Source organism: Thunnus thynnus, chromosome 19 (assembly GCF_963924715.1).
Source record: "Thunnus thynnus chromosome 19, fThuThy2.1, whole genome shotgun sequence".
NCBI classification, from domain to species: domain Eukaryota; kingdom Metazoa; phylum Chordata; class Actinopteri; order Scombriformes; family Scombridae; genus Thunnus; species Thunnus thynnus.
This window is the reverse complement of record NC_089535.1, coordinates 29344057-29357936: the sequence shown is the minus strand read 5'-3', so window position 1 is coordinate 29357936 and position 13880 is coordinate 29344057. Positions and strand designations below refer to the sequence as shown.

General features: G+C 39.1%; 1 protein-coding gene across 1 annotated transcript in view; it reads left to right on the top strand.

The window, feature by feature from the left end:
• megf10 (multiple EGF-like-domains 10) overlaps nucleotides 1-13880 on the top strand; it is a 68680-nt gene that overhangs the window by 9962 nt on the left and 44838 nt on the right. Inside the window, exons 2-5 of the mRNA XM_067574505.1 lie at nucleotides 5765-5900; nucleotides 8178-8279; nucleotides 10451-10551; nucleotides 13174-13266. Coding sequence (XP_067430606.1) covers nucleotides 5782-5900; nucleotides 8178-8279; nucleotides 10451-10551; nucleotides 13174-13266 — 415 coding nt within the window. The 5' untranslated portion in view covers nucleotides 5765-5781. The remainder of the gene's footprint in view (nucleotides 1-5764; nucleotides 5901-8177; nucleotides 8280-10450; nucleotides 10552-13173; nucleotides 13267-13880) is intronic.

Below are 13880 nucleotides of genomic sequence, written 5' to 3'. Positions count from 1 at the left end.
AGTTGCCAGCTGTTTCTGTACTATTAAGGAAGAACACCAGACACACTCACTGTAGACACTGACATATCCTAAAGATCCCCCAGAGGTTTAAGTGATACTTTTATCTTTGGATTAGATTTTAGAACCTTTTTTAGTGCACATGTCTTTCTCACATAATTTTTTACAGCATACATGGGGTTTGATTCTTTTCTCGTAAAAACTCACACCACTCAAGAGCATACCAGAATTTGTTTAACCCAATTATTGATATTTAAGATCCCTGTCAGTCATAAATCGATATAATGATAATGTTATAAATAACAAATGCTATATAATACTTATCATTTGTGTCTGATCCTAGTTTTCACAAAGGTGTTCAATTACTAAGTTAAAATTCTTCAAATAACATTTAAAAAAGGCAGAATCTATGAATATGCAAAAATTTTTCATTTCAAATGTTGAACTGCTTTACAGTGATGTCTCTTATCACTGTAAAGTCCATTCTCAGTGTATGTGCACTGGAGGCTTTCCAACATTGACATCACACTTGTGTAAGTTGAATACATGTTGGGCTTCAAAACTAGCTATGTTATGAAATCCTTACGGTGCATATCAGACACAAATTATATAAAAATACTCTGCCTTAATGCCTTAAAACTTGTGTTGAGGGGATCTTTAAACTGAGCACAGAGAAACGTTCCTCCTTTAGCAAATGAATGTGAAAACAAACTCTGCACACCCGCTTCAGCAGCCTGACTTAGCCAAATCAAGTCGTTATCTTTATCCTAGTAGGTTCAATGCTGGTGTTTTGTCCCAGTCTGGTGTTCAAACAGTGCTGTCCTCCATGGTTGGGGTTAGTGTTTAATTTAAGTTAATGTTAGGTTATGGTTAGGCGTGTAGAGATAACTGGTTGGGGTTAGGCTAAGTTTGGGTTGAGGTTAAAAAGCAATCTAAAAACCTGTTTTAGCTTGACCGCACCCCCTTCACAAATACAAAAAATGTATTTAAACCCAGACTACTACTAGTTGTCTCTTGGTTTCATGATCTTAATCTCTATGTGTTTTCACTTTACAACTCCATACTCTAGAACGCCATTAATTTTTCGTTGATTTTTTTTATAGTCTACAGGACAGCTTGATTTTCTCTGGAAGGAAAATAATTACAGTTGCTACGACTACACTGGGACCAGAGTCAATTCATAGTGTAATAAAGTGACTACATATAATTTACAAATTCAAAAAAGTGGATTTAGTGTTAAATTACTCTTTAAGAATTGCAGAGACCAACATGTTAGGGTGAGGACCAAGGCTGGGTTCAGGTTAAGATTGGGGAGAAACAGAATGATGGGGAAACAGACTTTGATGCAACACTGGCAACAAACTTACATGCAACTTCAAGAGGTACTCTTCCACAGCTTTAAGGGGGCATGTTGGTGTCTGTTTTTGATTGACAGCAGCTGGAGGGGCGTGTCTGTGTTTGATTGATAGCCACTGGAGGGATATGTCGGTGTGTAGCTAGCAGGCTACCCATACAGAACAGAGACAAAGTAAGCAAACTGCTGTAGCCACAAGTCATGGACAGACAGTGTGTTGTTTACAGGGATTTTAAATAGCAATGACCAAACCAGCAACTAACAGGCCCATCATGTTGCATTGCCATGTTTCTACAGTAGCCCAGAACAAACAAACCAAACACTGGCTCTAGAGAGGGCCTTTCGTGTTTTTCGCAAGTTTTGTTGCCACCGCAGGTTCTTCTACTTGCTTGGAGGGGGGGGGGGGGGGGGGGGGGGGGGGGGGGCTTTTCAGTTTGTTGCATAAACAGTCATAAATACTATAAGTGTGGTATATATTGTGTACTGTATTTTTGTAACACATTCCACATCAGTGTATACCATTTCAAAATGCCTTATATGATAGACCTTTATCCCAGCTGCCATTTTGACTTGCCGTAGCAGGATGAGCACAGGTGGAACTAATAACATTAATGATGGCTCTGTTCCAAGACTGTCACTTTCTCTATACAGGCCACTGTGGCCACAAGTGTTTCTCACAGGATAAAGAAGTGCTAAAATGTAGTGTAACAGCATCACAGGTGGAGGGAGTGATCAGTGAACTGACTCAGTAATGTCAGTTACGTAGCAGCATCTATCTGACATTAGCCACCACAAGTTACTGGTCATACCACACCAAGTAATGCTGTAGCTGCAAAATCTTTGAGTGTGTTGACTTGAACAAGGGGGATTTTTATTGCTTATGAATTCAACTTTTTACCTGCAAGAGGAAGAATGAGTTCTTTCAAAAACAGTGAGCCAGCATGTACAATAGCAGGGCTCTGGAACTTGTTCACTTAAATAAGATACAGCTGTTATTAATAACACCTCTTCTTTTCCTGCTACAATAAAATGGCTGCTTGTTTAGGAGTCTGTTGAACTTAAATCACATATACTTTATATTTACATTTACATTTCTGTTTTGTCATTTGGCAGATGCCTCTATCCAAAATGACTTACAAGAGAGGCAAGACAATGAAGCGTTATTGGACAGTGACTCTGAAAGCGCCATGTTACAAACTCTCAAGTAGCTTACCAAGTACAAATGCAATGAGAAAAGAGCCCTAGACAGAAGTTTTTTTTTTGAAAATATATTACTGTTGACATTTCGCAAAGCATGTAATAGTGTTTTTGATTTGATTGAAGATATTTTATGTCTTCCAGGTTTCCGTTAGTTTCAGGATGAAAATCAATTTGCAAAGACTTTAAACTTTTTTGAGTTAATCCATCACAGTCAAAAATAATTTCTGCAGTTTTCTGTTGTATGGTAATGCACTGCTGATTTGTCTGATCAATCTTACAACATATTACCATGTTACAAACATAACTTTGACACTGATACAGTGAAATTAATTTGAACCAGTGGCTGCCTGGAGTGAAGGAAGTGTCACTACTGAAAACAAAGCTGTTTCATTTGCTAATGCCAAACTGATCACAAATACCTTTTTAAAAACCTGATGATAAAATTCCTTGAGAGCACACTGATGTGTAGCTAATCATCACTGAAGTTCTTTTTCTGTTTTTGTTTAGTTGACTGTTTTTCTGCCTGGGTTTATTTGATGTTCCTCTCTCCAAGATGAAGTCCACACAGGTGATGTGACAGGACTACTGATGGTCAGGATACTTTGTTAGGCTGTTCACTGGGCAGACAGAGAAATATGCTTACTGAATGGCTGAGAGAAACACACACAAAAGACACTCACACAAAAGGATTGGGTTTTCTGTGCCTTCCTGCTCCCTGTATACACTTCAGCTCTGACATTTCAGTCAATCACAGGTAGTCACAATTACTGCAACTCCGTCAGTGATTACAGGTTCATGAGGATGGTGAGATGATAAGAAATCTGACTTGCCTTAAACCATAGTGGTTTAAGGCAAGTCAGGCAGTCAGGCAGACTTGGGCTGGCCTGGGCACTTTTGCTTTTAGAGGGGCCAGTTGAAGGAATGGTTCAATATTTTTTGGAGAAGTTCCTTTCCATGAATGCCATGTTTTAATTATCCAGCTTTTGAGAGTAGTCTGTCCTATGTCCAATTTTATAGTTGGGGAAATACATACACAGCAGTTGTTTGTTGGGGTATATCAGAGGAATGAATCACCCCTACATATTGATTATAAATGAGATATCTCTGGGTTGTTAGTGAAACCCATAGACACACCAGCACACTTTATATGCTGCCTAGAAATAGACAATGATTAATCATCTTACAATAGCAATTCTTAGCTTAAAATACTTAAGTCCTATGGGATGTAAAGACAAGCTTTGTTTAAACTCACAGAACTTTATTTGACTTTCTTAAGATACCTGATCAGTGAGGCTGAATTTTTGGAAATGTATATGAAATGATGCTCAGGCATTTGATGAAATGGTGCCACCAATGAAACACCTATTTTATTTTTCCATTAGATATTTTCATTATATTTGTGTGAATTCAGTGTTGGTGTTATGATTTTGATTTCTTTCTGCTTCTGATTCCGCTTTGGTTCATGGACAGAAACTGTCTTTGCCTTGCAGGTCTTCCTTATCATTATAAGAAGCTTTGAAATACCTAAATAACACCAGAGCATTGTGGAACCACCAATCTGTTTCTGGAGTTCTGTCATTGTGGTAAACAAAATACCACCACTGCATAAAAGAAACCAGAGTATCTTCCATGTTTGTGGTTCCTCACCAGTCAGTAAAGATAGAACTGTGTTGAATATTGTTGATTATATGACCCAGAATTGTTTAAATCAAACATTTATGTAGCTAGACTAAAGGCACCATTTTGGAAATTCAAGGTTCCCATTGAAGGTCTCTGTGTGTGACTAATGTGTTTAGTGGTGAAAGAATGCAGCAAATTGCAAAGCTGAAGGTCCTCATGCTAACCAGTTTGTGCAAACAAAATCAAAGAAAAGACTTCAATGAGGAAACATAAAAGTACCAAATATAGAAAAGATGCCTCCATGGGGGAATGTTGGGTCTTTCTAAAATAAAAAGTACGGTCTGCTCTATGTGAAAAGTACCCTGAGATAACTTCTGTTGTGATTTGGCACTATATAAATAAAATTGAACTGAATCGAATTGAAAAGATGACACTTTAGCCTGTAAGTCATATTCAGACTGCAGATAAGCTAAATTTGACATACACAGTATGAATGGTACATAATATTCGACAAATATCCTCACACACATACACACTAGACTGGACTCCACTCACATGACTTGGTCAGAATCTGATGACTTCAGGCTTGACTTGACAGAATCAAAAAGACTTGCAACTCAGTTTTGACTTTAATACTGAATAATGAATTGGGATATCACTTGCACTTCAACCTTTGGTGCTCTAATAACTTGATAACATGTCCAAGCCCCAAGATTCATGTTTACCATGTTCCCCATCTTAAATAAGCATGTTAGCATGCTAACATTTGTACTTTTCTAAACACGAAGTACAGTGACCCTGCTGAAATATCATTAGCTTTGCAGGTATGCTCAGAAACCAACTTGGAAACATTTAGAAATTTGACCTAATGATGGTGCTAAAAAAGTTAAGGGATCACTGAAGTCATTACAGCTCATCTTGAGGGGAATTTGAATGTTTATACTAAATTTCATGGCAATCCATCCTGCTGTTGTTGAGATACTAGTAGCCTATACATGAAACCTTATGGTGGCATTAGAGGAAAAGCTAGAGGATCACCAAAGTCAGAAGGAATTATCCTACAATCTAAAATGTAGTTGTTGAGATCTTTCTGTTTGGCTCAAAATGGTGCAGTGACCCACTGACAGACCGACACTGTTCAGTGTTCAAATGGGCACCTGACTGCTGTTTTAAGACACGTTTGAAAAATTGTGAAGCTATCCTTTAATGTTGTAAGTGACCTGACAAAAGGTCAAGCGAGAGGTTGCTTTTGTCTGGTCAATGTGCTCTCTGAAAGCTGCTGTTTGTACAGTCATCACTCAACATCACTGTACTATTGCAAATGGACCAACAGAGTGATCAGTGTCAGCTAGCTGTTGTACATCAGTGTTGGTAGTGAAAGTTTAATTCATATCATGTCAATAATTAAAGCTGATCAACTCAATAATGGCTTGTGCATAAATAGTTAAGGACTCGAAACATAAAGTTTAAGACTTTGACTTGAGTCTGTCTCCCTTTTGAAACAAACATTTGTCTTTTTTGAATATCTTTTTGTGAAACTGAAACCTTCAGAAAAAGTTAACTTGTCCTCTCCTCATCCTACCCTGTCTGAAGGTGCAGCTCTGACTGAGATGGCCATGTCACTGCGCTGCCGCAGGACAGTCTTATTGGCTGTGGCCTTCTGTTTCCTGCCTTGCATCACTTCCTCCCTCAACCTGGAGGACCCCAACGTCTGCAGCCACTGGGAGAGGTCAGTCACACTGCTGTGGTCATTGCTTTAAAGGATTAATCAATTAATTAATCCATAAATAAATAAACTAAATTAAAAAGTGATTCATTTTTTTGATATTGTAATAATAATATCATAATTAATTGATTTGTACACCAATGTATTACTTCTTCTTTTTATTAGTTAATGAAATGCTAGTTAATGAACAATTAGTAGCTTTATTACTATTTCCGTGACACTTGTGGTCCTCCATAATAATCATGCAAAGTGAGTTGATATTCTTCATGACAAAGGTATTAAAAAGGTGAAATGAAGCTGTTGGCTGATTTCCAAATTTAAAAAAAAGCTTGGAAATCCATTAGTGAGCTGTAAAAGAATAAAGGTGGAGGCAGATTTCCCAGCTATATTGCCTTTCACTGACTAATCTGAGGAAACAGCTGCATACGCACTCTGAGCCTTCCTGTGTTGTTATTGTCCTGAAGACTGACGATGCAGAAAGACTCAGAAGAAGACAAGAGAGTGAACAGAGGAGAAGGACAACCTTACACACAGACCGTTTAGGCTGATCAAGTTCAAGCCATCATGAGTAGCATTTGCAGCATCGCTTGCACTTGCCATGTGGTTAGTTTAGCCTGCTCTGGCACTCTTCTTGGGTCGCCAACTGTGCACTGAGCTCAGTGTTGGTTTCAGTTGGTTTAGGTTAACAAAGGACACAGACAGAAACTAAATCAAAATACTTCAGAGATGAGAGTTATTATTCACTGTCCATCACTGTCTCAACACACTATTGTCTGCAGCACGCCAACTATCTAGCATCCTCCAGATCTGACCCTCCTTCTTGATGATTGAAAACCAATCAATAGGACAAATGACAACCAGTCTGTCACACTATGTAATTTGGTACTAATTATTTATTATTAATATATTAATTATTATTTATTATTGGAAACTATGTTGAATTCCATGTCTACGGACAAATTTCATATGTTTGCATGTTCAGCTGATCTGCTGTCACTGACTAGTGGTGGAAGAAGTATTCAGATCCTTTACTTAAGTAAAAATACCAATACCACAATGTTAAAATACTCCATTATAAATAAAAATCCTGTATGAAAAATCCTAAGTAATAGCAGCAAAATGTAGTTAAAGTATTGCAGTAAAAGTACATAAGCATTATGAGCTTGATGTAGTTAAAGTATTGCAGTAAAAGTACATAAGTATTATGAGCTTGATGTAGTTAAAGTATTGCAGTAAAAGTACATAAGTATTATGAGCTTGATGTAGTTAAAGTATTGCAGTAAAAGTACATAAGTATTATGAGCTTGATGTAGTTAAAGTATTGCAGTAAAAGTAGTGGTTTGGTCCCTCTGACTGATATATTATTATATATGACATCATTAGATTATTAATAGTGAAGCATCAGTGTTAGAGCAGCATGTTACTGTTGTAGCTGCTGGAGGTGGAGCTAGTTTACACTACTTTATATACAGTTAGCTAGTTTCAATAAAAATAAACTACTCAAACTAACTAAATACACCTTCTTAGTGTGAGGATTTTCTGCTTTTCTATTTCATGTATTCTTAAATTGAATACATCACATATTATTGGGATGATTTTATAATATATAAAAAGCAAAACTTACAATGCATTAATTGATCTTGATTATTTAATTAATTAAAAAAAACTAATGATTGTCTGCAGCCGTTAGTGATATGGTAAGTGAATTGAGAGATGTATGCCTCCACAGAGCCTGTGGTAAGAGCAGTTCACGAGGCAGTCATAAGGTAGCTTTTGTCACCGCCCCCCAAAGTCTTTTTGATTTGCCTCTTAGTCACAATCCTTCAAGTCTTTATACAATACTCACTGATGGAGGCCACACACAGCACAGTGGGGAGTGGTACACAGAGTGGAGCAGCGGGGTGGGGGTCTCAGAAAAGCTGCTGATATCTAATCCTGCCTTGACACACAGACACACACACACACACAGACACACACACACGCACACTCACACGCTCACACACTCACACACTCACACACACTCACATACACACACACACACACATGCACACAAACAGCTTAATGAAGCCCTGACTCAAACAGTGAGTGGTTACTGTGGTGGAACAGAGGTGTGTATCAGCTCACAAGACCACCAGAGTACTGTTGGATAAACATGGTGGTAGGATATCACACATGAAACCCCCTACACACACACACACACACACACACACACACACACACACAGATTGTGCTCCTCCTCATGTCTGATCTCTCTCTCTGTCTCTCTTCCTGTGGTTTCAGTTACTCTGTGACAGTGCAGGAGTCATATGCCCATCCTTTTGATCAGATTTATTACACCAGCTGCACCGACATCCTCAACTGGTTCAAGTGCACCAGACACAGGTGAGGACCACATCACTGAGGCCAGATATAAAGGAGAATATGTGTGTTTGTATGTTTGGAGAAAGTAGTTGTTCATTAAAGGGCCAAACTACTGTTTTTGCATGTTATAACCCAAGTATTTTTGATCTTTCTGCCAACAATTCCCCTTTTGTCTAGGTTATGTTATTGTGGTGTCATAATACTGAATAAACAGTCTACACTACTAACCGCATCACTACACAGTGAGAACTGACAAATACAAAAGCACATTGGGTGTTATCGGGTGTTATGGGTGTTATATATAGTTGTTTTACAGAAAATACGTCACTGCTGATTGGCTGATTACTAAAATCTTATGTGGTGACAATTAGTTCTGTTCAGTCTACTGCAGTTTAACCTCTATCCTAATTTAATGGACAGTTTTCTTCAACTTCATCTCATGCCACTCTTCACCTCCAACTCCTCCGTTCTCCCATTTCAGGACCCTCTGTCATCCTAACTCATGCACATTTCAAGTCTCTACAAGTTGATTTTCATACAACAGTAGCTGCTTGTAAGGCAGGAAAACACACACATTCATACGCTGAATGGGTACAGGGGCTACCATGCAAGGTCCCAACCTGCCCAACAGAGGGAACTAACCATTCACACACATTCATACACTGATGGCACAACCATCAGGAGCAATTTGGGATTCAGTATCTTGTCCAAGGACACTTCGACATGCAGACTGGAGGAACCAGGAATCAAACTGCCAATCTTCCGATTAGTGGACAACTCACTCTATCTCCTGATCCACAGCCACCCCTGTATCTGTATGGAAGTGAATTATTTAAAGTTCTTGAGATATACTGTATTTCCATCCTTCTATCTGCCATCTGTCCATCATCAGAACATACTTACTTACTTACTGGCAGGGGGCTAGAACCTATCCCAGCATGCAGTGGGTAAGACCCTGAACAGGTCATCAGTCTGCCACAGGGCTGACATCCATATACAGACAACCACTCTCACACAATTCCGACTACCCTGCATGACTTTGGAATCCACATAGAAAAGGCCCTAGCCAGCCAGCTGACATTTATATACAATATAAAATGTAATACGAGATTTATACATCATGTTAATTCTCAAACCTGGAGATACTCAGTCATGGTGAACTTTTCACGTCTATTCACAAACTGTGCACAGTCTGTTGTGGCTGTTGATGCAATCAGCTGATGGTAGTGTGTGTCAGCTGCTTCTAGAGTACCAAACTGAGGTGAAATCAGCTGGACTGTGAACCTACGTAGGTGCATTTGTTCAAATTACATCTTTAGAACATCTTCAGAATCATCTTTATTGGCCAAGTATGTTTACGAATAGAAGGAACTTGACTCCGGTTAAGTGGCTCTCAATGTACTTACGCAAAATAACACAATAATCTTCAGAAATATATTAAGGAATGACTATATACAGGTGAAACTGTTTCAGTGATGGATGTACAGAGAACAGACTCGATGACTGCAGTGTAAAATTGAATCAACAGGTTGTAGTTCCTGAGCTGGCACAGGAAGTACATCCTCTTCTGGGCCTTTTTGATGACTGTGTTGATGCTGGACTTCAGGTCCTGGGAGATTGTAGATCCCAGTAACCTGTGGAGTATGGTGAGGGAAGCAGTGGTGGGGGGCTCCTCTTGAAGTCCATTGTGATCTCCACAGTTCTGAACATGTTCAGCTCCAGGTTGTTGTGACTGCACTAGAGGGCCAGCTACTGACCTCCTGCCTCTATGCAGACTCATCACCGTCTCTGGTGAATGGATGAAATGATGAATGTTACTTTATGCTTTAAAATTAATGCAACAAAGTTAGATAAAATGTTTCAGAGAGAGAGGGTGATACACAGTGCAGAAACAAAACACACATTCAAGTAGATTAAGGTGATTTATTTCCAATTTGAAAAGTTCTGTGTATTTAAATCCTGTGTTTATTTATGCATGACTGACAGACATTGATCTCACAGGGTCTTCATCAGGACAGAGTTAGTCTGGATTCATATATAGATAAATATTTAAATCACATGATATAACCACAAAATACACTTTACCAACAGGTCACATCAATATGAAGAAAGACAGTGCATATGCATCTCATAGCATTTCCTGTAATGAGTGTCTGATCCCTTATGTGACCTCACTTCCTGTCTGTGTGAAGGGTGAGCTATCGGACAGCCTATCGCAGAGGAGAGAAGACCATGTACCGGAGAAAGTCCCAGTGCTGCCCAGGCTTCTATGAGAATGGAGAGATCTGTGCTCGTGAGTGACACACACACACACACATACAGTCCAGTCATGTTTCCATCACTTCAGAGGACATTACATTGACTTACATTCATTTCCTGGAGACTTACCTTAATCTTAACCATGACCACCACATGCCTAACCCTAACCCTTACCCTAACCTCAACATAACCGTAAACTAACCTTAACTTTAAAACAAGTCTTCACCCTAAAAATATTGATTTTACGTTAAGGGGACTTGCTTTTTGTCCCCATAAGGGAGGTGAGTACCCACAACATGACTGCGTAAACAGATATACATCCCCAAAACATAAGGAATACCTGGACCACACACACACACACATACACACACACACACACACACACACCTGTACAGCTGTATTGATCCATTGTACCACCACCAAATCCAAAAACAGTCACATTGAGAGAAATTGAAACTTAACTTATGGGACACACATTCCTTTGCTTAATTTGACACCATTCAAACTTGATTTTAAAATATAAAGCATGAAGCATAAAGATAGAAGAGGATAAATAGTGACCACCAAAGTGATAAAGAGGAAGACACTTGTAGAAAGACAGAGGTTACTGAGACAGAACTATCTCATTGTTATAGTCTTTGTTATCATGGTAAACAGAGGGTGTGTTTGTGTAACTATAAGGATAAAATGCTCACTTTTGTTAAGAAAACACTTTTTTTCATCACTTTGGTGCTCACACAGCCAACTATTTCAATCTGTCAAAGCAGACACGCAGAATAAACAGAAACTAATTTCTCGTACTTGTATGAAGAGTGTGGTCTCATGTAATGCAGAACTTATTTATTGCTTTGATCACTCTTTTTATTATTCAAATAGATAGCAGATGTTTGTCATTTCGTAACACACAGATGGGTGACAAATAAAAGTGTGTGGTAATAGAACAAATGCGATGCAGATCACTAAATGGTTTGATGAGTATAACCACAGCTCAACCCAACTAAACACCTGTGTAAGATTTTGGAGTGACATGTGATTACATACTGCTACTACATGCCGAGGACACTGGAAAACATGGTTCAGCTGAATGACTGTTACTTCTCAGAACAAAACGGAACCTGTATCCTCAATTTCTGTTGTCATTACAGTGACCTCACTTGCCAGTGAGGCTACTGTGCACCCCCCCCACCCGCACCCCCGCCCCCCCCACCCCTCTCTGTCAGTAGCCAGCAGGCAGCGACAGGTGTGAAGCCGCAGTGGCCAGTGGCAAAACAACAACTGTTGTTCAGTTCACTCTTTCAGTAAATGAAAGCATTATGTGAACACACAGCCTGCTGTTATTACAGTGGAAGTAACTGGTGATAAAAAAAAGTAATAATATCTGTGTGCTTTGGTGGAGACTGAGACCACAGTTTGATTCATGCAGGCGTTGGGATATTGTGCCCCGGGAGTTCAGAGGGGAATTTATTTTGGTGTGAAAAGACTCTGTTGTATCAGCAATATCACATGCTGCTCTGAGAATCTCACTGAGCTCCTCGGCACAGCACTGGAGGAAGGAGGATTTGCCAAATACTCCAGGCAACATTGCAGTCAGATTGGAAAGTAAATCCAATTGGTTAAATTTAGGACTTTTACTTTGGAAGGAGTCATTTTGCCTGCTATACATTAGAATCAAAAAGTTAATGAAATGTGTTTATTTCAAAATGTGATGGAACAGTGATGGTAGATGTAGAGATTTAGCAACACATTTACACTACAAATGTCTGCTGGTGAAAGTATACACACAGCTTATTTCTCCTCCTTCTTCTTTTTCCTCCTCAGCGTTATAAGTGCAATTAAAAAACAATCTAGTTAAAAACATCTGTAATCTCAAAATTGGAATTAAATCAATATTTTAAAATGCCACTTGCACTATTTGCAGTTCCCTTCACCTCTACAGAGTTTTTTTAGTGTCTTTTCAGCTTTCATTGTTTAGCCTGCAACTTTACTGTTTGGTTAAGTCTCAGCACTCTCATCAACCTGATGTCCTACAGCAGGCAGCTGTTTACTTAAGTAAACTTAACTCATTCTTAAAGAAAAAACTTGAAGAATTTCAGTTTGTTCTGTAGTTCAGCCCCCAAGCTGTCAAAAAAACAAACCAAATCAAAAAACATATTAATTCAGCAGTAAGTAAGTAAGCCAGCTCACACTCAGTGCCCCTGTTGCTTTTTAGTAGTTTCTACAGCTGTCAATGTGACAAGAGGACCTCGTTAACTGTGATCTATGTTGAACAGTGTCTTCTTGCAGCAGGAAACATAACTTTTGGATATGTGGAGACATAAAGTCTGGTTGAAAACCAGTTTAATCTGATCTGTTCCACTGAAAGGATTCTGGGTATTATTAAGTAAAATTATTTATAATGTGACTGACATACCTTTAAACTAAGTGGTCCAATCCTGTTTTGGGGGACCGAAGCAAAATGTAAGGCTTTTGAGGATTAAGTCAAGTGGAGTGTTGAGACATTTAATTCTTATATATTTGTAGTGCTGGTTGTGCTTTTTGATGATCACCATATTGTTTTTATTTACACCTACTTGACTAATTCTAATGCAGATATCTTTTAGAAGTCTCTGTGACTGTACTGATCCCTCTGGTATCTTCCTCTCTGCTCCATGTCCAGCTCATTGTGCGGAGAGCTGTGTTCACGGCCGTTGTATGGCCCCCAACACCTGCCAGTGTGAGCCGGGCTGGGGGGGCTCCAACTGCTCCAGCGGTAAGTCCTCCAGCTGTTGCTGTCTGTGAGCAGGCATGCCTTTGTGTGTGTGACTCTGGTTTTCTATGAAAGTATTCTGAACTGAAGAGGAAAAACAGACCCCTGTATCATCTTACTGACTGCTGCATTGCACCACAGCAACAGCCAGACATGCTACATGAGCAAAACACACTGTTTGTTCTCATGGCTCTGGGCTTTTCTGCCTCAGACATGCATACATACATACTGTACATTTACTCAAGTACTGTTCTCAAGTACAGTTTTGGTGATTAGAGCGGGTCGTCCATTATTGTTGGGTTAGTGGTTTGATTCCCAGCTCTTCCTGTCTGCATGTCTTGAATGGTGCCTTGAATGGTAGAATGAGTGAATGAGAGAAAAATTACCTTTTATAAATACATTTAGCATTTAATTTTGAGGTAGTTGTATTATAATGCTACTTTCTTTCTTCTTCTCCACCACATTTCAGTTTTTGAAATAAGCTCTTTATACTCCACTACATCTGAAAGCTAGTTACTAGCTACTTTGTAGATACATTCCCCCCAAAAGTTGTGCTTTGCCATTGATTGGTTGCCTACTTTCAAGAAGGTGAGTCTAATCTAACATGAGCCTGTCTG